The 25,101-nt window shown below is 42.2% G+C and overlaps 1 protein-coding gene across 2 annotated transcripts; it reads right to left on the bottom strand.

Moving 5' to 3' along the window:
- Positions 1-1,208: 1,208 nt before the first annotated feature.
- On the bottom strand, positions 1,209-22,747 carry LOC121270894 (2-hydroxyacylsphingosine 1-beta-galactosyltransferase-like). Of its 2 annotated transcripts, XM_041176465.1 has the most exons (6): positions 22,626-22,747; positions 19,628-20,456; positions 8,347-8,486; positions 6,608-6,684; positions 5,730-5,949; positions 1,209-4,471 (listed from the first exon to the last, which is right to left on the bottom strand). In XM_041176465.1, the coding sequence occupies exons 2-6, from the start codon at positions 20,453-20,455 to the stop codon at positions 4,144-4,146; spliced, it is 1,593 nt and encodes a 530-aa protein (XP_041032399.1). In that variant the 5' UTR covers position 20,456; positions 22,626-22,747; the 3' UTR covers positions 1,209-4,143. The 2 variants fall into 2 exon arrangements, with proteins under 2 accessions (XP_041032399.1, XP_041032401.1); XM_041176467.1 differs by lacking the exons at positions 5,730-5,949; positions 6,608-6,684.
- Positions 22,748-25,101: the final 2,354 nt, after the last annotated feature.

The following is a 25,101-nucleotide window of genomic DNA, read 5'->3' as shown; positions in this document are numbered from 1 at the left end:
ATTGATGACTTGATAGTTTTCAGTCAAACATGGGAGGAGCATTTACAGCATCAGGAAGAATTGTTTTGTCAATCACAAGCTAATTTGGTGATGAACTTGGCTAAAAGTGAATTTGCAAAAGCGCAAGTTACGTATCTAGGTCATACCATTGGACATGGTAAGGTGGCTCCAAGAGATGTGAAATTCAAGGCTATCTTGGATTTCCCTGTGCCTACAACAAATTGAGAATTTTTTTAGATTTCTCGACATGAGTGGGTTTTATCGTAAATTTGCACCAAATTTTAAGTGTGGTTGCTCCATTGGCTAAACTATTAAAAAGGAACAAGAAGTTTCAATGGCCACAGGAGTACCAGAAGGCATTTGATAGTTTGAAAACAATATTGACTGCAACACCAGTTATGGCAGCACCGAATTATGTCAAGCAATTTAAGTTGGCCGTTGACATAAGCGATATAGGCATTGCGGCCGTATTGTTACAAGAGGATGACACTGTAATTGAGAAACCGTTCGGGTAATTTTCAAAGAAGTTGAATGTACAGCAGAGATTTAAAAATTGAAAAAGAGACTTTGGGTCTGGAGTTAGAATTGCAGCATTTTGAGATTTATGTGGCAAGCAATTTGTCAGAATTGTTTATATAGCCCAAAATCCTTTAAAGTTTCTGGGCAAATTTTGAGACAAAAGTGCAAGGCTATTCAGATGGAGTTTATTACTGCAGCATTTAATCTACAGATTATACATGTGGCTGGACGAGAAAATTTGGACATTTAATACCTGGACTGGAATGATTTCTGTTGATACAAAGGACTTGTGTTTCTATTATGTTAATGTATGCATCTGGGAATGTAGTAGTGTAATAAGTACAGAAAATAATGTAAGATGGATTAAGAAAATGAGGTTGTCTTTAAATTATGGTTTATTTTTCAATAAAGAGCAGTGTCATGAAAATAATTTTTATATGGTTATTGGGATTTATTGTAAAGCAGGAATAGTGGGGCCTGGATGGTGTGTGCGCCTGGGGGACTTAACTGAATTAAAGACAGCTGGTCTGAAGGTCTTGATGTAGCAGAGAAGCTAGGCTTGAAATGCTAAATAAGTAAACTTGGTTGAAGTTTTAGAATGTGAGTTCTAAAAGGAAAATTTGCAGTTTGAGATAAACCAGAGTAGTTGTGAATTTCAATGAGGATGAAATGTTACACTTAGCCAGAAGAAGCCAAACAGTATGTTTATTTTTCCCAAAGTGTACTGACAAAATTGGTACTATGAATTATTTTTGTTAGACACATTGAAATAGTGACATTTACATTAAAAAGGGAGAAGATGAGGTTATATGTAAGGAAAGAAGGCACTCTAAGATCTAACAAGTGTGAAATGCCTCCTGCCTCTATGTACCAAGCTGCTGTCTGTAGGAACCAAAACTAAGAATTCACTGTGAATACCCTTGTCTAGGGTATGTTGTGCTTTGCCTGGGTCTGTTAAAACCTATTTTGTTTTTACTTTTGCCTTAACGGAGGTGTAACTGGGATTTAGATTATTTAGGGGAGCTAGGAGTTACCATAGTAGTAATTTGTAGACCTATGTATATGTTTAAAATTATTTCTTTCATTAATAAATGTTTAATTTAGTTTTATAGAAACCGGCAAGTCTCGGTAGACGTCTTACTACTGAATTCAAGGCACACATCTCGAAATCAAAATACAAATTGCAAAACAGTTGTGGCAGTTGTTTCAAATTTCCCTCTGGGATTTGAGCAGCTCAGCATTTACCATCTGCTGTGCCATAAACACCTGACAAGATTTTGTTTCTAGCATGTGTGTTTATTTCTAAATTATGACACTACAGCCACCAGCAGCTTCTTCGAGCCCTGACTGAAAGTGATAATTCTTCATCCTAGACAGTGAGTGCCTAGACAGCAGTGGAGGACATTAAAGCATTAAAGCCAAATCCCCAGTATCATGCAAGTCTAATGCCCACACTTGTATTGTCCAGAAAGAGAATAGTGCTAACGCTAGGATGCCTTTTTGCAGTGATGGAAAAAAAACAGGCAGAAGATACCTGCATCTTACAAATGTAGCAGATAATATTTGAATTTCAAGATGCAGAAGCCACTGTCTGGTTTCTTTCCATATAAATTGTTCAGTTTTAAATTGTTACCTGTCGAATGCTTCTTTTCCCCTAAGTTGCAGTTTCTCACAAGGAGGCAGAATTAATCTAAATGTAATAAGTAATCCTTTCTTAATTCTATATAAGCATACCCTTTTTTTGCAAAAAAAAAAATCGCATCTGAGGGCTATCGCGTTCATTTGGTCTAAAGTTATGCCGTCAGAATTGGTATGTTAGCAGCTAGTGGAAGAGGACCACCTATGTCCATTACTGCAGTCAGTGTGGTGAGCTCCATTAAGGCCAGACCAGGTACTGATGGCAAATTTGCTTCTCTAAATCATTGAACGAGTTTTTTTAAAACAACAGTCAACCTTTGCTGATTTCCAGATTTTGAAACTGAATTTTAATTTCTCCGGCTGCCATGGTGGAATTGGAACACAGGGTCACTAAGTTAATAGCCCAGGTTTCTGAATTACTCGTCCATCACTAAACCACGGCACCAGCTGTGGGGAAAATAAATTCTGTTTGACCATTGCACTTGTCCTATTAAATACGCTGGGATAAAAAATGGATCATTTTTTTCCAGTGTCAGACATTCCTGAATTTGCCACTGTTTTATCAGCAATCATAATGTTTTCTATTTTTGAGCAACTCTCCATGTGTCCCTCAGATGGCAACACTGCCCTGCAGTGTGATTTAAATAATGACTTTGCTATTTCCAAGCACACGCAGTGTCAAGAAAACAAAACATTTAGTAATAAATACCACTTAATAGGTTCTGTCAAATATAAAGCTTGTTCTCTCCACTTGTCTGAATGGACCAGTTGCAGATTCAAAGGGAGCAAAACCAACCAACTTTGTGCTGTGAAATAATCATTCTGCTTGGTAAAGTGGTTTTCTTTGGCATGTATAGTGAAGTTTCACTTCAATCAAATCTTGCTTAATCAGCACACTATGTCCTGATTAGGGAATGGAATACACATGAGAAATAGAATAGCCTGTAAAAGTGATTTTCAGACATTGTGTGGGGGAGCCCCTGCAAATAGTGACACCTTTCCATTATTAATAAGACTCCTACCCTGGAGGGTGCTGCAAAGATTGACACAACTCAGAGAATTCCGTCACTTGGAGCTTCCCCTCCTCCAAACTACCTCTCAAAAAATCCTTGTAGAAAAAAGCAGTGCAGATTAAGTGGTACTTGCACTGGAGCATGCTTTTTTTCCCTCTTCCATGACTCATTTTCTCTTTGGCCCTCCTCTCCTGAAGGGAAGGCAGAATACTGAGCTTAGTCAACGTGTAGACCAGACAAGAAAGTCTAGTCAAAACAGTGCAGACAATGCTAATTTATGCACAGGACCTACATAAGCTAAGGTAGACTGGTTAAGACTGTAGAGGCAAGTTGAGAGACAGTTTACAGGAGGCAAAACTAGGAAATTAATGTATTAATGGAATGATTATGATCCTGATTTAGAACCCCGAACATTGGGAGTTTAGATTCTACCATAGAAACTGAGTTCAATAATGGGTAAGTTGTGGGGGTGATACTAGACATAACCAAGAAAACTGGTAGACTGTTGTAAAACTAGTTCATGAATGTCCTTTAGGAATCTAGCCACTTCATTGGGCCTGTGTGTAACTCAATGCCCTCTGACATGGGAGCAGTATTTTTGTTAGTCTAAGAGAAAAATGACCACCACCTTCTCATGGTAACTAAGGGATGGATGGGCCTTGTTGGCATCACAGGGCAGTATCAAAGCTTTAGACAAGGCAAAGTTAAATGAGGAATGCACAGCTGGAATTTCAAAAAGATGCCACATTAGTTTGGCTAATGTCTTATCATTATACTCTAAACTACATACAAATTCCATACCAATTTATAAAGATAGATCTTCATTATAAAAAATTCAGTAGAAATAACATACATGGCTTAAAATCTCACATTAGCTTTAGGCTATCAAAATACTTCTGCAACTTAGTTTCAAGTGTAAGAAACCCAGTTAGATATGTTTCCCATTATAATCTGATGAGAATGGTGAAGTGATTTATTTCCACTTTTTGCTCTCTGATACAATCTTTCTGTTTTGAAAGCCATTCTGATGGTGGCTGCTTTTAACTTTTGGCAAAACACTTCCTTTCAGTTTCCTCATCATTTTCAAAAAACAATAACAAAGTAATATTGCACACACAATAAACACAGCTACCACATCAAGCATGTAATACTGATAGAAGAACATGTCATACAGGGTAGGGCGCAGATGTGCTGCTCCATCGTGCCTCAAAACATAGTCCAGCCAGTAGATTGTGCGGTTCACTGGGTGAAGAGTCTGGTCCTGATGCAATTTGGATAAATACATAGCCTGCTTCTTGTACCTGGTAATCAGAGCAAAATCAATTCAGTCAACCATTTATTCCAAACAAATGGTAACATTCCAAAACAAAAATACCTGGAAAAACTCAGCAGCTCTGGCAGTATCTGTGGAGAGGAACACAGTTAATGTTTCGAGTCCGCATGACTCTTCAACAGAACTCAGAACTGATGAAGAGTCGTGCGGACTTGAAACATTAACTGTGCTCCTCTCCATAGATGCTGCCAGACCTGCTGAGTTTTTCCAGGTATTTTTGTTTTTGATTTCCAGCATCCACAGTTTTTTGCTTTTATCTTGGTACAATTCCAATTTGGTCACTGAAACCCTTACTTATGCCTTCGTTACCTCTAGACTAGACTATTCAAACACACTTCTGACTGACCTCCAAAGTTTTACCCTCCATACTTGAGATCATCTAAAATTCTGCTGCCTGTGTTCCAACTCTCTAAGTTCACCATTCACTCATCACCCTTGTACTCACCGGCCTACTTTAGCTCCAACTTATGTAATATGTTGCTTTTCTAAAACACTTATCCTCGTTTACAAATCACCCTGTGGCCTCAGCCCTTCCTGCCTCTGGAAGCCCCTCCAATCCATAGTCCTCATATCTCCACTCCTCTAAATCTGGCCTCTTGAGCCTTCCTGATTTTAATTGGACCACCAGTGGCAGGCTTATTGCATTGGCCCAAAGCCCAAGAAATCCCTTCCTTAAACCTCTTCACCTCTCTGACCTCCTTGAAGATACCCCCTACAATCTACCTCTTTAACCAAGCTTGTGGTCATTGCCCTATATCTCAGTGACATGGTGTCAAATTTTGCTTTAAAATGCATTTGTGAAGCACCTTGGACATTTTATTGCTTTAAAGGTGATTATATAAACAAATTATTTGTATAAACTACTTGTGCTATAATACAAATAGTGATCCTACATTGATTTCAGTGGGTTTTCTAAGATATAAATTATTAAGAAAGTGGTTATAATAGAGATTGAAAGAGCAAATAAAGGGAGATTGTTCATAACTGAATGATCCTAAAACAGAACACAAAGGATTTGGAAAGCCTCATTCATTGGAATGCACTGCCTAATAGTATGATGGATACAGAATCAGCCTTAAAAAAAGAATTTGATAGAGTTGTCAGAAAGTAAACTGCATGGATATGGAGAATAGAAGATAACTGGATTGCTTTTCAAAAGAAGCAGTGAAGAGTCAATGGGCTGAATGACATGCCTTCTGTGCTATTCTATAATATCCGGTTGTTACCTTGGATCTGTGGCCACTGTGACAATGGCTTGATAAATATCCTCTTTAGTCATTGTGCTCCAGGATAGGAAAATCCCCATTCCTTTCGCATGTATTCTCGTCATGATGTCATAATGGTCTCCAAAGAATGGAATCCCTACCACTGGGACACCATGATAGATGGACTCATAGATTCCATTCAGGCCCCCATGGCTCAAAAATACCTTTACATTTTGATGACCTAAAACAAATAAACCAAGTTAATGAAAACCAGTATTGTAGTGAAATACCCTGTTGAGGGAAAAGCTCCCCTCTAGCAGCTAGCTCAGTGCATACTGGAGTTTCTACTCGAGTTTGAATCACTCCTATAGTCACTGCCCCGATTTCCAACAGCGTTGACAACATACAAACAAAAGATGCACATACCACATGATCCCACGTGGACCTAGAATACGTGCATGTACCCAATCCCTCATGGTACCTTTGTGTGTGTGTGTGTGTGTGTGTGTGTATCATTAGGAATAGGTCCATTCTACAGGAACTGTACTTGGCCCATCAGGTTTGTTATATCTGCTTTCAAACGTAAGTTCTTAACATGTGGCAGCTGACTGGGTTCTGATAATGTCAGCAGGCCCTACAAGATTATAGGGACAATTTCTACATTACACACCATAACCATTTTAAAAATAAGAGCACCTGCAAAAAAAGAGAGCTGATGCCAAATTCTCAGATGTCTGTAATTTTCAGGTTTCACTGAACTGCTGTACAATTCATCCATAATCGTTTTTGACCCAGTTTTATCAAAATTATATTTTAGATTTCCTTCACTCCTTCCTTCATCATTTGGATTTTTTTTAAACCTAGTTCTGTAATATTGCTACAGGGCAGTTGACACATACCCAACAAGTCATTCTGCGGTATCCACTCCATCAGCTTTGTATTGTTTCCCAAGGATCTTGGCTTTTTTCCAAAAAACCTAGGGATTGAAAAGATTGTGTTTGATCTCATGCAGTCACCCTTGTTGTACCTCTCTTCACTTTCTGGTACTTTTACTGAAAAAAAACCAAATTACCAATCTATGTGCTCAATTATTTGAAAGAGAAGATGTAGTCCATTGCACTACTCCTTTTGAGAAGATGGGCAGGTGGCCCTATGACACTGCTTTGAATCAGCTTTGGGGGAAGAAAGTAGCATAGTGTTAATGTCACTGGGCTAGTAATCCACAGGCCCAGGCTAATGCTCTGGAGATACGAGTTCAAATTCCATTAGGCAGCTGCTGGAATTTAAATTCAATATATATATAATTCTGGAATATAAGGCTAGTCTTAGTAATGGTGACCACGACGACCATCACCGATTGTTGTAAAAACCCGTCTGGTTCACTAATGTCCTTTAAGGAAGGAAATCTGCTGTCCTTACCTGGTCTGGCCTACATGTGACTCCAGACCCACAGCAATGTGGTTGACTCTTAAATGCCCTCTGCAAATGGCCTAGCAAACCACTCAGTGTAAAGGTCATTAGGGATGGGCAACAAATGCTGACCTTGCCAGCGATACCCATATCCCATCAAAGAATGAAAGGGGAAAAAAAAATCAGCTTGCTGTAGAGCTGTCCAGGAAAGATATGTAGGGATGGGTACAGCCTCAGATTCACTTAAATTATGAAAACAGGTTTCATAAACTTGTCCTGATTCCCTCAGGTGTAGAAGATTGAAGGATGATCTGATTGAGATGTTGTAAATGTTCAGGGTAGTTACGCAAAGTATTTCCTCCATTAGGGAAATCAGGAATAATGGGACATGCCCTAAAAATTAGAGCCAGGGATTGAAGGGGGAAATCAGGAAGCACTTTTTCCACACAGTGTAGTAGGACTCTGGGATTATCTTGTGTTTCCCCCACTGCACCCACCCACCCCCCACAAAGCTTGGGATGCTAGGACAATTGTAGGTAGAGTATCAAGGAATGTGGACCAAATGGTGTTGAGGTACCAATCAGCCGTGGTCTAACTGACCTTGGAGCAGGCCTGAGGGACTCGATGGCTGCCCCTGTTCCTATGCTGCGAGTGAAAGGGTTCTTCAGCGTAAAGTTGGTCTTTAGTTTCCTTCCCAAGTTTGCCACTGATCTACTGTGAGCTACCCACTTGGAAGTGTAAAACGGACGGTGGATGATTTCCACCCACCCCCCGGCTATGGAGAATACCTCCCAAAGTTTAGCATCCAAGACTGGCTTGTTTATTGGTTCTCTACATTTGGGTCATTATGGCAAGGTGGCATTTTACTGGTGTGAGGTGATGGTGCTGGGCCTTCTGCTTGGGGCTGCTGCGGACCCTATGGTAATGGTGTTTGGTAGGGAATTTCAGGATAACAGCCGAGCAATATATATCCAAGTAGGTGTGGTGTGTGACTGGGAGGAGAACTTGGTGATGATGTTTCCATTAAATTGCTGCTTTTGTCCTCAGTAGTAAAGTCTGCAAGGGAGGTGTTGCAAGCCATGTTGGTACACCAGTGTCCAGAACTACTTTCCACTTGGTCATTCGAAGTTTGTCATGAACAATCATACTTCTGCAGACAACATTTTAAAAAGATATTCCTTGCAGTTTTGTACTCTTAACAGTTTAACAAAGCTCTATATATACCTACCTCCAGAGGACTTTGTATGGTAACCGAGCAAAGGCAGTTGCTAGTTTTTCTGTTAAATTATCTGAAAGATATTTAACTCCAGCACCAAATGAAACCACCACAACTCCTTCAGGTGCATCTTCAACCCAAGTGGTCAGGCCCTTGAAACAAAACAGCAAATTAAAAGGGTGACATCAGAGGCCGAGCCGTCCACAATCCACACGTTCCATAGGTTGTGGGCTTCCCTTTAAAAGGTAAACACGTGTCAGCCATGGCTCAGTTGGGAGCACTCTCACCGCTGAGTCACAAGTTCCTGTCCAAGCCCCAGTCTAGATCTTGAGCACAAATATCACTCAGCACAGCACTGAGAGGGCACTGCACTCAGAGGTGCCGTCTTTCAGATGAGAAGTTAAACTAAAGTACCACCTACCTGCTCAGGCGGCTGTGAAAGATCCCACGGCACTATTTTGAAGAGGAGCAGGGGAGTTCTTCCCCCATGACCTAGTCAATATTTATCCCTCAAATCAACATCACAAAGGAAGAATGATCTAGTCGTAATTAAACAATACTGTGCACGGGAGCTTGCTGTGCACAAATTGATTGCTGCTTTTCCTGCATTACTATAGTGACTACACTTCAAAATGCTCCTTTAGCTGTACAGCATTTTGACACATCCACTGATCGTGAAAAGCGCTATATAAATGCAAGTCTGTCATTCTTTTCTTTGACAATTCTACTTCAAGGACCAGTAAAAGGGAGAAATTGGTCTAGTACCAGAAAGTGACAAAGTGGCAGTATAGCTGGAACATCTAGCTGGCCTACGGCTCACTAAAAATTGGGGTCTCATCTACACAAAATGTGAGAACTGCAATGGCTCAAATACTGGGTTAACCTATAGGATGGAGGGAGATGAATCGGATGGGCATGAAGGGGGATGGTGAGCCTATCCTGACAGCTGCAGTGTTACTGTGGAGCCAGATGACGCACTCGATTTCTTCCTGCTTCCAAACTGATACAAGTTTTTTAAAAATGCTCTTGCCTTTTATCCTGCACCCTCCTTCCTAAGGGTCACTAGCTGAGTCACGGTAGAGCTGAAAAAAAACTGGAGTTTGTACAAAGCATGTTCCACCCAGCTTACACCATGTTCAGAAAGCAGGCCCCTACAAACAGCTGCCTGGTCCCAGCTGGCCCATTCCAGGGCACCAGCGGCATTATTAAGCGGGCACCCCAGGTACTTTGGAGTCACAAGCTGCTAATAAGACATCTGGTGAGTTTCTGTGCACTGACACTGCTGCCCATATTTTATGCCTCCCAAATAATCATTGCTCAGTCAGCAGGCAGGTCTACACCCAACATTATTCTTTAAATTCTATCCCCTAATTGACTGGAAGAAAATGCTGTCAATGTGTCTTGACCCTCTGGGCAGATTGTGGGTCCAGCTCCCCTTTAATGGTGTCAATTTTCCCCAAATCCACTAGCTTCTCTGGGAGCCTGTTCCATCCAGGCAGTGGGGCACCACAGATCTTTCTCTGCTCTGGTACTGGAATTGACAGGCCTGGAACAAGGTAAGTAATTTGCTTGCTGCAAACCTGTCAAACCTACCATTATTTCAGCCCATAGCGGAGACCAAACTGATACAAGATGACCTCGAGGGGGTAGCTTCAGATGGCTGACTACAGTTGGAAATGGAGGATAAACTGAAATCATGTTTCCTCCAGCTCTAGCAACTTCTGTTTACAACCCTGGTAGGCAGTCCCTGTAACTAAATCACTGCGTAATCAATTTGAAATACAGTTTCAATTTGATTTGATGATATCAGACTTTCCATTAGAACAGCTGAAATACAGTCTGGACCCCATTTAGAATTCTGGGCGTTCCACTCCCCCAGACACATCATTACCCATCACGCACTGCACACCACTCCCCACCCAAAGCAGCCCCCACTCCCCATGCGCACACACAAAACACCCTCACCAGCCCATTCCATTAAAGCACTAAATGTTCCAGGAAGTGTCACTATTGATATTGTGACTGTCCACCTGACAGTGTTTTGGGAGCTGGTATGTTTGGAACCCATGGCTGTACACAGGTTTTCTGCATTGTGCTGAACTGTGCCGAGACCCTCTGTTGTGTTGACCTGCCCACTAAACACAGCTCAAAATAACCATTTCAGTGGCGTTAATCTGCTGGTTAGGATGACTCTGAAGAGAAGCATTCAGGGCCATATGTTCAGTACTCTATCCCACAAAATGGAGAGGTGCGCAGAGCTAGCGGTATAACTACTCTTGCTCACCAACCAGGAGCTCCCACTGGTATCTCAAATAAAGCATCAAAATTCCATTTCCTTTTCTTAAAATGTGAATTACATAACATTATTTACCCAGGTGTATTAATTCAGCCTCACGCTGTACAAGTTTCAACCACAGATACTAACTTTATATCTGCTCAGAGACACAGATGTTAACTGCAACACTCTGGGGGACAGACCCTTTGAGGCTTGCTCTGACATCAGGATGATGTGCACAGAAGATTTTCCATTTTACACCTTCAACATCACATCACCATCTAATTATCCACTCTCAGTGCTATCCATCCATCTCTGCTCATTTCAAACCTGCTCTCGCTCGGTTTGACTGTGCCGGGTTCGACTTGTAAGCAATTACTTAAATTTTCAGCAAGGCAGGAGGGGCAGGAGCACATTGGGGGGGTGGGGGGGTGAGCGGAGACGCTGAAAACAGTCGCAGATTTAACCCAGGAGTCGAAGGCCCTCTCTAGTCATAACACTGCTGTAATCAATAGGCTGTGACTATCTCCCAGGGCTATGAGGGAATAACAGTACTTCTTCCTAATCCACACAATCAGCTTGATCCCATCTGTACTTTAACAAGCCCTCCCTGCTAGCAGCTTCTTGCCACCAGGAACCATACAGCTTCCATTGATTTGTTTTAGATAATCCAAAATGACTCTCAACATCTAAATCCAAGTAAGTAAAGCAAAGCATTCAATCAACCAAGCTGTATTTCATTGCCCCCCACCCCTGTAACATACCACAGCTTTATTAAAAGAAAGAGTGATCTGATACTCCTGTTCTCCCAGGAATTTTTGTTTAAACGCTGAGTATACCATGGAGAGTAGTAATTTTATATATGAAGGCAAGCTGTTGAGAGCTCGCAAACAGTAAAAGGAGAAATTAAAATCATATTGTCCTGTATTTTATTTGCAAATCCTGTGACATCTTCCATTTAAAATTGTTGTAGAATCAATTTTAACTGTGGTTTTGGTCTAACTATCAGTACAAGTGTGAAAGTTGCTTCAATCTATCCCTGTTATATATTGTAAATTGCCACTCATCTCTCTGGCTCTGACCCAGGTGCCACCTTGAAACTGCACAAGTATTAACATGACAAAGCTGTCCTTTGCTGCAGTTGCTGTTCATCTCAGTGAGTCACTTAACTGGTCCAAGTGAGCGGGTCTCTGATTCATGCTAAGTGCTGGGGGGAGGGGGAAAAAAATTAACCCATTTTCTAATTTGTCCTCCCCTTCTGCATGCACTTTTTAACCACTTGAATCCATACAACAGCCCCCTTGAATACATTACTGCTACTGCACTGCTTGCCTAGGTGACAGAAGCAATTGGCTCCACACACTGTCACAGCTCTGTGCTAGGTAAACAGTACCAGTGTGTTGGCTGGTTGGCATGGCAACTGCTATATATGTATAAACAGTCGACAAAAATATTTTTTAAGTGTGTTAACCCAAAGAATCACAAGGAAAATAAGAGCTTTTACAACAACTTGTATTTATATAGTGCCCTTAGCATAATAAAGCATCCCAAATTACTTTGCATTATAAAGCAAATAGGATATTAGGTCAGATGACTAAAAGCCTGGTCAGAGAGGTAGGTTTTAAGGAGTGTCTTAAAGCAGGAAAGCCAGGTAGAGAGGTGGAGATGTTTGGAGAAGGAATTCCGGAGCTTAGGGCCAAGGTAACTGAAAGTATGGCCACCACTGATTGAATTTTAAGATCGGGGTGCTCAAGAGGTGAGGGTTAGATGAGCACAGATACTTCAAAGCATTGAGGGGTTAAAGCAGGTTACAGAGGTAGAAAAGGGGTGAGGCCATGAAGTGATTTATAAACAATTTTAAGAATTTTAAGTCAAAGTGCTGCTCGGAGCCAGTGTAGGTCAGCGAGCATAGGGTTGATGGATGAATATGCAAGTAAGAGCAAGGGCAACAAGATTTCGGATGACCGCAAGTTTATGGACAATCAGACTGGAATGTGTTCTTAAACAAAAACAGAATTACCTGGAAAAACTCAGCAGGTCTGGCAGCATCGGCGGAGAAGAAAAGAGTTGACATTTCGAGTCCTCATGACCCTTCGACAGATCTTCTCCTCCGATGCTGCCAGACCTGCTGAGTTTTTCCAGGTAATTCTGTTTTTGTTTTGGATTTCCAGCATCCGCAGTTTTTTTGTTTTTATTTATGGAATGTGTTCTTGATCATTAAAGTTAGGTGAACTCATGAAAATCAAAGAATTGTAAAGAGGTTGGAAGCATTAGTGAACATTAAGGTTAGACCCAAACAAGATAACGATCATTATGCTCCATGTGTGAGCAACCAGTGTTAATTGTGGCCAATTAATCAATCATTTAAAACCTTGCAGCAACAGTTTCCCAAACTTATTTGTGTGGCAGACCTCAAACCAATACTGATACAATCCAGGGAAACCACTGTCCAAACTTTATGTTCACTTGCCAAAAAAACCAGTGGCACCACAAGAGAAAACAATTATCTGACCAACTGGAATGATAGGCAAACAATCATCCCATTCCTTTTTAAAAGAGTTTACGGACGCTACTTCAACAATGGATCATGGCAGAAAATTCCATTTTCTATTCTGAAGTTTTTTTTTCTAAATTTTACTTCAGTTCATTCAGTGCTCTCTAAGTATCATTTCAACTAGCCACTGGAAACAACCCATTGCTAATTACCTTATTCTAACCATAATCTTCAAAGCCTCTATCAGGTCACCCCATCAATTCCAGAAGAAAAAGCCCAAACCTCTGAAGTCACTTATACTATATCTTGTTATTTTCGTGGTCTATGAACTGCACCCACTATAACCAGTGGACTGAAGCCTTGCTCAGCATTGTTTATTTGCTTTTGTATTCTCTGTACCGATGCAGGACCAACGATTCTATTTTTAAAATCACCTGTCAACCATGGTTGAGGGGAAAAGACATCTCAGAAACACTGATGTGGTTGATGGGGCCCTCAACTGTGTCTGCCACATTTCCCATACTTCTGCTCCCACCCCTGCCTTCCCTCTACCTCTCAGAGCCACAATAAGGTTCCCTTTGTCCTCACCTTCCACCTCAACAACTTTGGTATTCAACCGGGCATTTTCTGCCATTTCCACTACCTGCAGTGTGATGCCACCTCTAAACACACCTTCCCCTCCCCTGTCAGCATTCTAAAGGGGGCAGTTCCTTCTGCAACATCCTGGTCTACTCCTCAATCATCCCCAACACCTTGTCCCCTTCCCACTGCACCTTTCCAGGCAAATGCATGAGATATAACGCCTGCCTTTTTACCTCCTCTCTTATCATCAGGTGCAGCAGCAATTTACTTCTACTTCTTTCAATCTAGTACACTGCATTCACTGCTCACAATGTAGTCTACTCTACATCGAAGAGACCAAACAGATTTGTTGACCACTTGGCTGTCACTTTAACTCTCCACCTTGCTCGGAGGCTACTATCTCTGCCCTTAACCTGCTGTATTATTCCAGTGAATCTCAACATAAGCTTGAGAAACAGTACCTCAACTTTCAGTTAAGCACTTTACAGCCTTCCGGATTCAACATCGAGTGCAACGATTTTAGACCATAAATTCTGTCCGCTCCCCCATTTTCATTCCTTTTCTTTGCATGTTTCGGGTTTTTTCCTATTTTCACTCTCAGACAGTAGCCCACCCGCTCTCGGCACTTCTTTTGTTTCTCTTCTTCCCCTATCACCATTTGCTTTGGCCCTGAAAGACTGAGCTTCTGCCTTTCAATTTCTCCTGTTTTCCGCCCAATCAGTCCTTCCTTTTGTCCTTGTTCTGCCCCGTGCTCGAACCTATTACAGTAAAAGTCTCCATTTAACTTTGACTCACTTAACATTATTAATGGTTTTAAAGCAATACAAAGTAGTGACTATGTCCATCCCTTCCTGTTCTGTGACCCGCATGAGCACATGACCTTTTCCGCAGAGCTTCCAATCCTGCCCTCGGCTCTAAAGTCCTCCTTCCCCCACTCTGCTTTCTGTTTTCACCCCGCCTTTTTACTTTTAAACTCTCCAAGTCCATTGTCAATACCACAAAATTCTTTAACTGCTCTGCTTCTCCTGGTTCCCATTCCTGCTCTAACCTCACACTGAAGCTCTGAGACTTCAGCTGCTACTTGCACTGACAAACTTGTGCCACTAGATTTTTTTTAAATTCATTCATGGGATGTGGGTTTCACTGGCTGGGCCAGCATTTATTGCCCATCCCTAGTTGCCCTTGAGAAGGTGGTGGTGAGCTGTCTTCTTGAACCGCTGCAGTCCATGTGGTGTAGGTACACCCACAGTGCTGTTAGGGAGGGAGTTCCAGGATTTTGACCCAACGACAGTGAAGGAACGGCGATATATTTCCAAGTCAGGATGGTGAGTGACTTAGATGGGAACTTCCAGGTGGTGGTGTTCCCATCTATCTGCTGCCTTTGTCCTTCTAGATGGTAGTAGTTGTGGGTTTCGAAAGTATTGTCGAAGGAGCCTTGGTGAACTCCTGCAGTGTATCTTATAGATGTTAGACACACTGTTGCCACTGTGTATCAGTGGTGGGGGGAGCAAATGTTTGTGGATGTGGTGCCAATCAAACGGGCTGCTTTGATCTGGATGGTGTCAAGCTTCTTGAGTGTTGTGGGAACTGCACTCATCCAGGCAAGTGGGGAATTTTCCATCACATTCCTAACTTGTGCCTTTGTAGATGGAGAGGATAGGCTTTGGAGGGTCAAGAGGTGAGTTACCCGTCACAGGATTCCAAGCCTCTGACCTGTTCTTGTAGGCACAGTATTTATATGGCTAGTCCAGTTCAATTTCTGGTCAATGGCAACCCCCATGATGTTGATAGTGGGGGATTCAGTAACGGTAATGCCATTGAACATCAAGGGATGATGGTTGGATTCTCTTTTGTTGGAAATGGTCATTGCCTGACACTTGTGTGGCAGGAATGTTACTTGCCACTTGTCAGCCCAAGCTTGGCTATTGTCCAGGTCTTGCTGCATTTTGACATGGGCTGCTTAAGTATCTGAGGGGTCACGAATGGTGCTGAACATTGTACAATCATCAGCGAACATCCCCACTTACGATGGAAGGAAGGTCATTGATGAAGCAACTGAAGATGGTTGGGCCGAGGACACTACCCTGAGGAACTCCTGCAGTGATGTCCTGGAGCTGAGATGACTGACCTCCAACATCCACAACCACCTTCCTTTGTGTTAGGTATGACTCCAACCAGTAGAGAGTTTCCCCTGATTCCCATTGACTCCAGTTTTTCTTGGGCTCATTGATGTCACACTCGGTCAAATGCTGCCTTGATGTCAAGGGCAGTCACTCTCACCTCACCTCGGGAGCTCAGCTCTTTTGTCCATGTTTGAACCAAGGCTGTAATGAGGTCAGGAGCTGAGTGGCCCTGGTGGAACCCAAACTGGGCATCAGTGAGCAGGTTATTGCTAAGCAAGTGCTGCTTGAAAGCACTGTTGATGACCCCTTCCATTACATTACTGATGATGGAGAGTAGACAGATGGGGCAGTAATTGGCAGGGTTGGATTTGTCCTGCTTTTTGTGTACAGGACAAACCTGGGCAATTTTCCACATAGCTGGGTAGATACCAGTGTTGTAGCTGTATTGGAACAGCTTGGTTAGGGGTGTGGCAAGATCTGGAGCACATGTCTCTGGTAGTATTGCCAGAATATTGTCAGGGCCCAGAGCCTTTACATTATCCAGTGCCTTCAGCAGTTTCTTGATATCACATGGAGTGAATCAAATTGGCTAAAGACTGGGATGCTGGGAACTTCCAGAGAAGGCCAAGATGGATCATCCACTCGGCACTTCTGGCTGAAGATTGTTCCAAAAGCTTCAGCCTTGTCTTTTGCACTGATATGCTGGGCTCCTCCATCATTGAGGATGGGGATCTTTGTGGAGCATCCTCCTCCAGCAAGTTGTTTAATTGTCCACCACCATTCACAACTGGATGTGGCAGGACTGCAGAGCTTAGATCTGATCCGTTGCTTGTGGGATCGCTTAGCTCTGCCTACCACTTGCTGCTAATGCTGTTTGGCACACAAGTGGACACCTCATTTTTAGGTATGCCTGGTGTTGCTCCTAGCATGCCCTCTGCACTCTTCATTGAACCAGGGTTGATCCCCTGGCTTGATAGTAATGGCAGAGTGGGGGATATGATGGCTCATGAGGTTACAGATTGTGTTCGAGTACAATTCTGTTGTTGCTGATGGTCCACAGCACTTCATGGATGCCCAGTCTTGAGTTGCTAGATCTGTTCCGTTTAGCACCACACAACGATGGAGAGCATCCTCAACATGAAGGCAGGATTTCATCTCTACAACTGGTCACTCCTGCTGATACTGTCATGGACAGATGCATCTGCAGCAGGCAGGTTGGTGAGGATGAGGTCAAGTGTGTTTTCCCTCTTGTTGGTTCCCTCACCACCTGCTGCAGACCCAGTCTAGCAGCTATGTCCTTTAGGACTCAGCCAGCTCGGTCAGTACTGGTGCTACCGAGCCACTCTTGGTGATGGACATTGAAGTCTCCCACCCAGAGTACATTCTGCACCCTTGCCACCCTCAGTGCTTCCTCCAAGAGCTGTTCAACATGATTCATCAGTAGAGGGAGGGCGGTACATGGTAATCAGCAAGAGATTTCCTTGCCCATGTTTGACTTTATGCCATGAAACTTCATGGGGTGCAATGTCGATGGTGAGAACTCCCAGGGCAACTCCCTCCCGACTGTATATCACTGTGCCAGCACCTGTGCTGGGTCTGTCCTGCCAGTGGGATAGAACATACCCAGGGATGGTGTTGGTGATGTCTAGGACATTATCTGTAAGGTATGATTCTGTGAGGATGACTATATCAGGCTGTTGCTAGACTAGTTTTGGCACAAGAATAACAGGTATTAGTAAGGAGGACTTGGCAGGGTTGACAGGGCTGAGTTTGCTGTTGTTGTTTCCAGTGCCTAGGTCGATGCCAAGTGGTCCATCCAGTTTCATTCCTTTTTTGTGACTTTGTAGCGGTTTATTACAACTGAGAGCCTTGATGGCCATTTTGGAGGACATTTAAGAGTCAACCACTTTGCTGTGGGTCTGGAATCACATGGAACCAGGACAGACAGATTTCCTTCCCGAAAGGACATTAGTGAACCTGATGGGTTTTTACAACAATCGGCAATGGTTTCAAGGTCATTATTAGACTTATTAATTCAAGTTCCAATCCGGATTTGAACTCGGGTCCCCAGAGCACTACCCTGGGTCTATGGATTACTAGTCCAGCGACAAAACCACTGCCCCACTGCCTCCCCTAAAATGGAGGCTGATCAATCCAAAACAAGGTGAGTGTAATTTTATTACATTTATTTACATTTACTTTATATTGTATTTATTTTTAATTTAGGAATGTAGAGCATTTCAATTTATAATTTATTTTTGGCTGAGAAAGGTCCTAAAGTACCTAACAATGCACTATTTCTTTATATTTAGTGATTTATTTTGCAAGTTATTTCAGGAATGCAGAGTACTGCACGTCTACAATACAATATTTCAACCTCACATTGTTTTATCTGGGGCAAGAAATGTCCGAAGGAACCTAACTCCAGTTTTAACATTGATTCCTAAGGAAAACCTTGATTTACTTAAAGTTGTGATTTTCAGGAACACAATCACAACATTAAGTGAGGATTTACTGCACATCTCTAACTTGCCCAGTTCTGAAGAAAGGTCATCGACCTGAAATGTTAACTCTGTTTCTCTCCCTCCAAAGATGCTGCCATGCCTGTATTTGTTTTAATTTCTGCTTATCTATGCCCTCCTACCCTGCAATCTTTCACAATCCTCATCATAAAATGCCATGCCTCTCCAATGTTGTAACTTTTCGTATTCAGATCATTTGTGTATCCAGTAAACAAGAGTGTCATCAATACAAACCCCTGTAAACACCACCTCTTTTTTTTGGTCTACTTTCACTTGCAATACTGTTTTTTAAACACCCTATACACCTTCACGTTCCTACCTTCGAATCAGGTGACCTGGGCTCAGGGAATTGGCTAAAGTTTGTGGCATTTGTGAACACATCAAGCTTCAATGTGCCTATTCTCTCGAGGATCTTCAATAATTAAATCTCATCGGAGCTTCTTCTCCAGAGTAAAGAATCCTGGGTTCACCTCAAGGTCCAGTGTGCTTTCCTCATGGCTGATTTCACAGCCTTAATGTTGAGTTCGACAACTTTAGATCTGAACCAACACTCCCACTTTGTCACGGACATCCTGTGGCCATTTACACCTTATCTGGATGCATCTTTTGTGTCTTTACTTCTCCCATCATCTTCTTTTCACCTTACACCATCACTTCTTTTGCCATTTAACCACTCTTATCCTCTATCCCATCACTTTGTTCTCCCACCCACAACCTTTTTCCTGGCTGTGCAGTTGCTTATAAACAGTTAAATCTGAATCATCTTCCAATTCTGACACAAATTTATCAATCTGAAACATTAACTCCATTTCTGCCTCTGCAGATGCTGCCTGACCTGCTGGGTGTTTCCAGCATTGACAGTATTTATTTCCTGTTCATTTTTCCACTAATTGTTTTCAATTAGGGATGGGCAATAAATAAATGCTGGCCTAGCCAGCGATGCCCAGATCCCGTGAATGAGTATGAGAAAAATCCTTCCCTAATCTAGTTTCTACACATGGAATGTCATTTGCATTCCTTGCAGGTTTACTTGATGGTGCTTAACCCCTTCAGCACTTGGACAATTGCATTAAACAGTTTCTATTACCAATCATTCGTAGGATACTAAGATAAAAGCAAAATACTGCTGATGCTGGAATTCTGAAACAAAAACAAAAAATGCTGGAAAAACTCAGCAGGTCTGACAGCATCTGTGGAGAGGACGACAGAGTTAATGTTTTAAGCTCTGAAGAGGAGTCATACAGTCTCGAAACATTAGAAGAATACTTTCGGTGAAAGGTGGAATTGTATAACTTACTTCTGGCAATGGGTTTGCACGCCTTGTGAGGATCCCACCCACAAAAACAATGCTCGGTAGACTGGGTCTGGGAAATTCCAGAGCTATATCAGTGCAGAGAAGAAACATGCTGGAACCCTGGACAAGCTCCAGCATGGACCTGGAGGGCTTCATACTGTGTTTCTCCAGAATTGCATCATATTTTGGAAGGATGACACACCTGGTGCCTATTCTGCTGACAATGTAAATCAAACTGTTCCAAGCACGCTCCAAGAGATTCATCCGATCAGTCATTAGGGAGTTAAACTCTGGAACATAAGAAACTGGGGAAGGAGCACCGAGCTCTGCTGGGAACCACAGACCAGTGGAGAACGTAACGTGTTTTACACCCAGGATTTCCGCAAATATGTAGCCGCACATTTCATTGGGATCAACCAACAGCAGATCAAACTTTTCTTGCCTCAGCCGGTCCTCTAGGTCTCGATTGCCCACCATATGGTCACAGTTGGCAGCATAACGGTCCAAAATGCCAAAGAGTTCCAGTGCTGTTAACTTCCCCGAGAAGATATTCTTCATCTTCTCCTGCAGGAAGTCATCAGCCGTTTGGGTGGTGAACATACCAGAGTACTGCTGAAACCTGTAGTAAGGAGATTCCTCAATTTCTCGCCCTCTTGACACCACGATGACCACCTCATGCCCCTGCCCATGTAATGCCTTTGCCAGCATTTTAAATATTTGCAAATGACTTTCAAACATGATTGGTGGGATTACCATTATCTTAGCAGCTGTGGAAGGCTTCAAGTTGGCCAAAGTCAATATGAAGAGCAGGAGGGTGAAGAACACTTTCATTCTAGAAAAGAAAAAAATGAATATTTTATACCACTGCAGACTGACTCTGGTACCAATATCCAACACAGATTTGGCAATCTAATATATTAGTGTAGGATGTGCTTGCTCCTTGCAAGCACTAATTCTCAGTCTGAACTGACTTTTAATTCTAGATGGTATAAATATGGATTGCATATTTACACAGAAATATGTGTAAATAATAATTTTACACACTTATTGTCTCATGGTTTAACTGGCCATCAGAGAGATATATTCTCCCTTCAATGAGTGGGGGAAGTGGACCGCAGTTGACAGACTCATTCATTGCCCATCCATATTACCCTAAAGATGGTGATTCTACACCTCCTTGACTTGTGGTGATGGTGCAGCCATGATGGTGTCTTTGCTAATGTGTCGGTTAAGAATGTTAAGCTTCAGTGCAGACCCTTGCCATAATTCTCCATTCATTGAGAGGAATGACTGAAAATCAGGAGCTGGGTGCATGAGGAGCAGGAAATCTTATCCAAATGTTTTACAGATGCTGCCACTGATGGTACCTCACCTGCTGTCAGAATGGTGGCTCATCCAGGGCTAAAAATATGGTCATTTTTTGTCATATTTTGGATTACGAGTCCACTCCCTCAGTCAAGAGGATGAGTGGAGGCTGTAGGTGATGGGCAAATTACCTTGAAGCGAATAAAGAGACAGGAGAAAAATTCAAATATGAAATTGGAAGTATTGCAATTCATCAAGCTGTGTAAATCATGGACTGATGGAAAAGCCTTTAAACACCCAAATAAAAACAGAAAATGTTGGAAAAACTCAGCAGGTCTAACAGCATCTGTGGAAAGAAAAACAGAGTTAACCTTTTCAGTCTGATACGGACTCAAAACGTTAACTCTGTTTTTCTCTCTACAGATGCTGTTAGACCTGCTGAGTTTTCCCAGCATTTTCTGTTTTTGTTTCAGATTTCCAGCATCTGCAGTACTTTGCTTTTATCTTTAAACACTCAAAATCTGTTGCTGCATCATCTCTCCTTTAGCTGCATTAGATCTGTTACCTCCATCCAACAATTAGGGATGGGCAATGAGTGCCGGCCTAGCCAGTGATGCCCACATCCCATAAATGAATAACAAAAGAATCTGGGATTTACGTAGTGCCTTATTGGTGTGTCCCAAAGTGTTTCCCATAACTGTGAATTACCTCGAATTGCAGAGGTGAGCGGGCAGGTGAGACAGGTTCCAGTAGTGTGCCCGCACCACATTAAAAAGGCACTAAAGCCCAATTTTTGGTTACCCATGGGCCTCCCAGCTGGGACACATATTTCAGTCCTGGAAAATGGGCCTCAATGAATTTCCACCCCAAAGAGACCAGCAAAAAGGAGAACCCTTTCTGTTAGTGATCAAAAAATTACAATAACGAAAAATCAAGGATGCACAGCTAAACAACAGCTTTGAATATTCAGTCCAAAATTATGACTGTTTTATTATTACAAAATTAAATTCATAATAAATTTGCTACTCTGGGAGACAAACCCTGCCTGTACTTTTTCTATTCATTTGAGTTTGAAAATTGTATTATCACATTCCATTATTTTTAAAGTAGGCAGATATATTTATTCCATCAGCTTGTGGGATCTTGCTGCGTGTAAATTGACTGCCTACTTGCCACTGCAATTCGACGTAAACACTTTGGAACACACCAATAATGCGCTACATAAATCCCAAGTCCTTTTTTATATTCATTTATGGGGTGTGGGCGTCGCTGGCTTCGGCCAGCATTTATTGCCCATCCCTAGCTGCCCTTGAGAAGGTGGTACTGAGCTGCCTTCTTGAGCCACAAGAATTTCAATGAATAGAACCGTATGCTCTCACTCCCCAGTCTGTACTGAAAGGGGCTAGTGGCTTCTTACGATCAAGATTGGAAAGCAAAGTTTAACTTTGATTGGAACTCTGTTTCGGTTAGAAATTATCTACAAATAGTAAATGAAGTAAATCACAATAATCTGCAGGCTGCTGGAAGTCTCTGGTGACTAATTTGGTTGGTATCACATGCAAACGATTCTCTGCCTTTGAGCTTTTCTTGCTCAACAACACGCTTTTAAAGGCTGCAGGCTGCAAACGATCTTTTCAAAGGCACAGTGGTTAAACTTTTTCCCGTTTTCACCTGGCTGGCTGGATAAGACTCTTACCTGTTGACTGTGTAGCCAGATCTGTGAAGCTCCGAGTTGTTACTGTGTCCTTTGATCAATGTAAAGAATTGGGAAAAGACGTGTGTTCTTTCAACTCAGTTTCACTTCCTACTTAATCGCTCCGCCCTTATTCAGAACCAGCGCAACAGGAAAAACACCTCTCCAGTGAGGTTCCCAGTACACCTTTGGCAATGGCATCATCCCAGTCTTAGCCAGTCATTTCTGACTGATTACCAGCATCTATTTGATAATATACCACAGGCTGCAAATTATTGTACCTTTTAGCATTTTTAATGGAAATAATATAACAGCAATCTTCAGGTTACTTTCACCTGAGGTGGATATGGTTACACATCTTAGGAGTTTACAGTTTCGACAGGGCTTCTTCCCTTCCCTTCCCCCATCTACTCCATCTAACCTCGCCCCCTGAAATGGTTCAACTCATGCTGACGTAGTCCCCTATGTCAGCAGCTCTTCTACGATGATTTTTAAAATATAGATATTCATTCATTCAACAATAATTTGCAGCCTGTGGTATATTATCAAATAGATGCTGGTAATCAGTCAGAAATGACTGGCTAAGACTGGGATGATGCCATTGCTAAAGGTGTACTGGGAACCTCACTGGAGAGATGTTTTTCCTGTTGCACTGGCACTCATTGATCTTTAACTATATGAATTTACAAATTAGGAACAGGAGCAGGCCATTTGCCCCCCACCCCCACCCCCAAGCCTGCTCCGGTGTTCAATAAGAGCATAGCTGGTCTGAATTTGGCCACAAAGCCTCTGTCTCGCTTAGCCCCGACATCTTTAGATTCTTGACTAACAACAAGGAGATTCCAGTCTACCTCAGCCTTAAAAACATTCAATGACCCGGCCTCTACCACTCTGTAGGGAAGAGGATTCCACTAACTCAACTTGTGAGAAAACATTTCTCCTCATCTGCACCTTAAGTGAGGTCCCTTTGTTTTTAAACGGTGTTCCCTGGTCCTGGTCTCTCCCACACGGGGAAACATCCTTTCAGTGTCCATCCCGTCAAGCCCCCTCAGGATCTTACATGTTTTATTTTATAGCTTATATGATTCAATAATAATAAATTCAATAATAATTGCCTTTAAGAAGGTGGTGATGAGCCACCTTCTGGAACTGCTGCAGTCGATGTGGTTTCTGTGCTGTTAGAGAGGGAGTTCCAGGTTTTGACCCAGAGATAGAAACACAGACCTCGCTGGTTTGTATGGCTATCATCAGGTCTTGGTGCCCTACTTTAGGAATCACGCTCAACCACAGGTGAATAGATTGTTTAGGCTCATACTTAAGGCTCCGCTGAGCAAGGCCCTGAAAGGCTGCCTCCACCATTTGCAAGGCTATGTAGAAAAGGCTGGGGAGTTCCCACTTAGCTCACTTGAAGAGGTAGACCAGGCACGATAGACCAAATAGAGTCTTACAGGATAGACTATTGTTCTGAAACCTTTATTGAAAGGGGAAAAGGAAAACTTGTCTTATCATCTGATGTACACTATTATCTCAAAAAGTTTCGGATCTCGCACTACACCCATCAGTGCATCACATCAGTAGAGGCACATGTTGCTTACTGGCTGAAATCAAAAGTTACCTCTTAAAAGACGATATGTATCCGATTGATAAAATGTGGACAAAATCAAAAGCTGTTTGATTCATTTGGTGTCAGAGGAATATATCAGAAACCAATTAATAAAACTACTGAAATCATTTTGTGAGATTAGTTTGAACCATGCTCATTTCTCAGCTAGTCATTTTAAGTAACTCGATAATGCTTGTTTCATTCAGTAGCTTTACCAATGCTGTAAACCCCACTGTGCTCTCCTGATGAGGCCTACTTCTGTGTCAGGAGACTGAGGCTAAATTTATTACGTGCTTAAATTACTGATTGTTTTTCATTTTCATCCACTAGTCTTGGTTCTTTCTCATTGGTTGCAGTCCATGTCAATCACAATAAGTCTCTTCACCCTTGCTGATTTGTTGAGTTAACAAATACTGCCACATATTGGAGCTGAGAATAGGAGCAAGTAACAACAGAATTTTCTGTGCAATTGACACAAGGCAGATCTCTCTGTATCTAAGCCCCGACATCTTCATCTGTGTTCAAGGATGGAAAATTACTGATGGCACAAAGCCAGGAGGTCATTACAATAATTTGCATTTATATTTGCCCATTGAAGAGCTTCCACATGTCCAAAAGTGAAAATCTAGGTAATAGTAAGCTGGCAAAGTACTCTTCTACATTAGTGTTGTCCAATACGCTCACCGCACGGCAAATTGCTATTCATTTTAGAGCCAGGCAATACAGGATTGTGTTAAAATTGCAGTGGGTATGAGTATGGGTGTCATTCACTAGGCTGCTGTATGCCACCTGTCTGTAATTGGGTAAGCAAGATATTTAATAGACCTTTGGCTCATGGTTAACCTCCTATAATCTTGCCTTTAATGCCAAGAGCGC

The sequence above is a fragment of the Carcharodon carcharias genome, chromosome 28, assembly GCF_017639515.1.
Source record: "Carcharodon carcharias isolate sCarCar2 chromosome 28, sCarCar2.pri, whole genome shotgun sequence".
NCBI lineage: Eukaryota > Metazoa > Chordata > Chondrichthyes > Lamniformes > Lamnidae > Carcharodon > Carcharodon carcharias.
The sequence above is the reverse complement of the archived record's forward strand: the minus strand, read 5'-3'. Positions and strand labels throughout refer to the sequence as shown.

Bases quoted from the DNA above. Each gene is read 5' to 3' on its own strand.
- LOC121270894 (XM_041176465.1), bottom strand. From the start codon at position 20,455: ATGAAAGTGTTCTTCACCCTCCTGCTCTTCATATTGACTTTGGCCAAC. The intron at 8,487-19,627 runs GTAAGTTATACA...TTTTGTTTCAAG, and splicing joins GTGCAAACCCATTGCCAGAA to GGCCTGACCACTTGGGTTGA. The intron at 6,685-8,346 runs GTAGGTATATAT...TTCAATCCCTAG, and splicing joins CCATACAAAGTCCTCTGGAG to GTTTTTTGGAAAAAAGCCAA.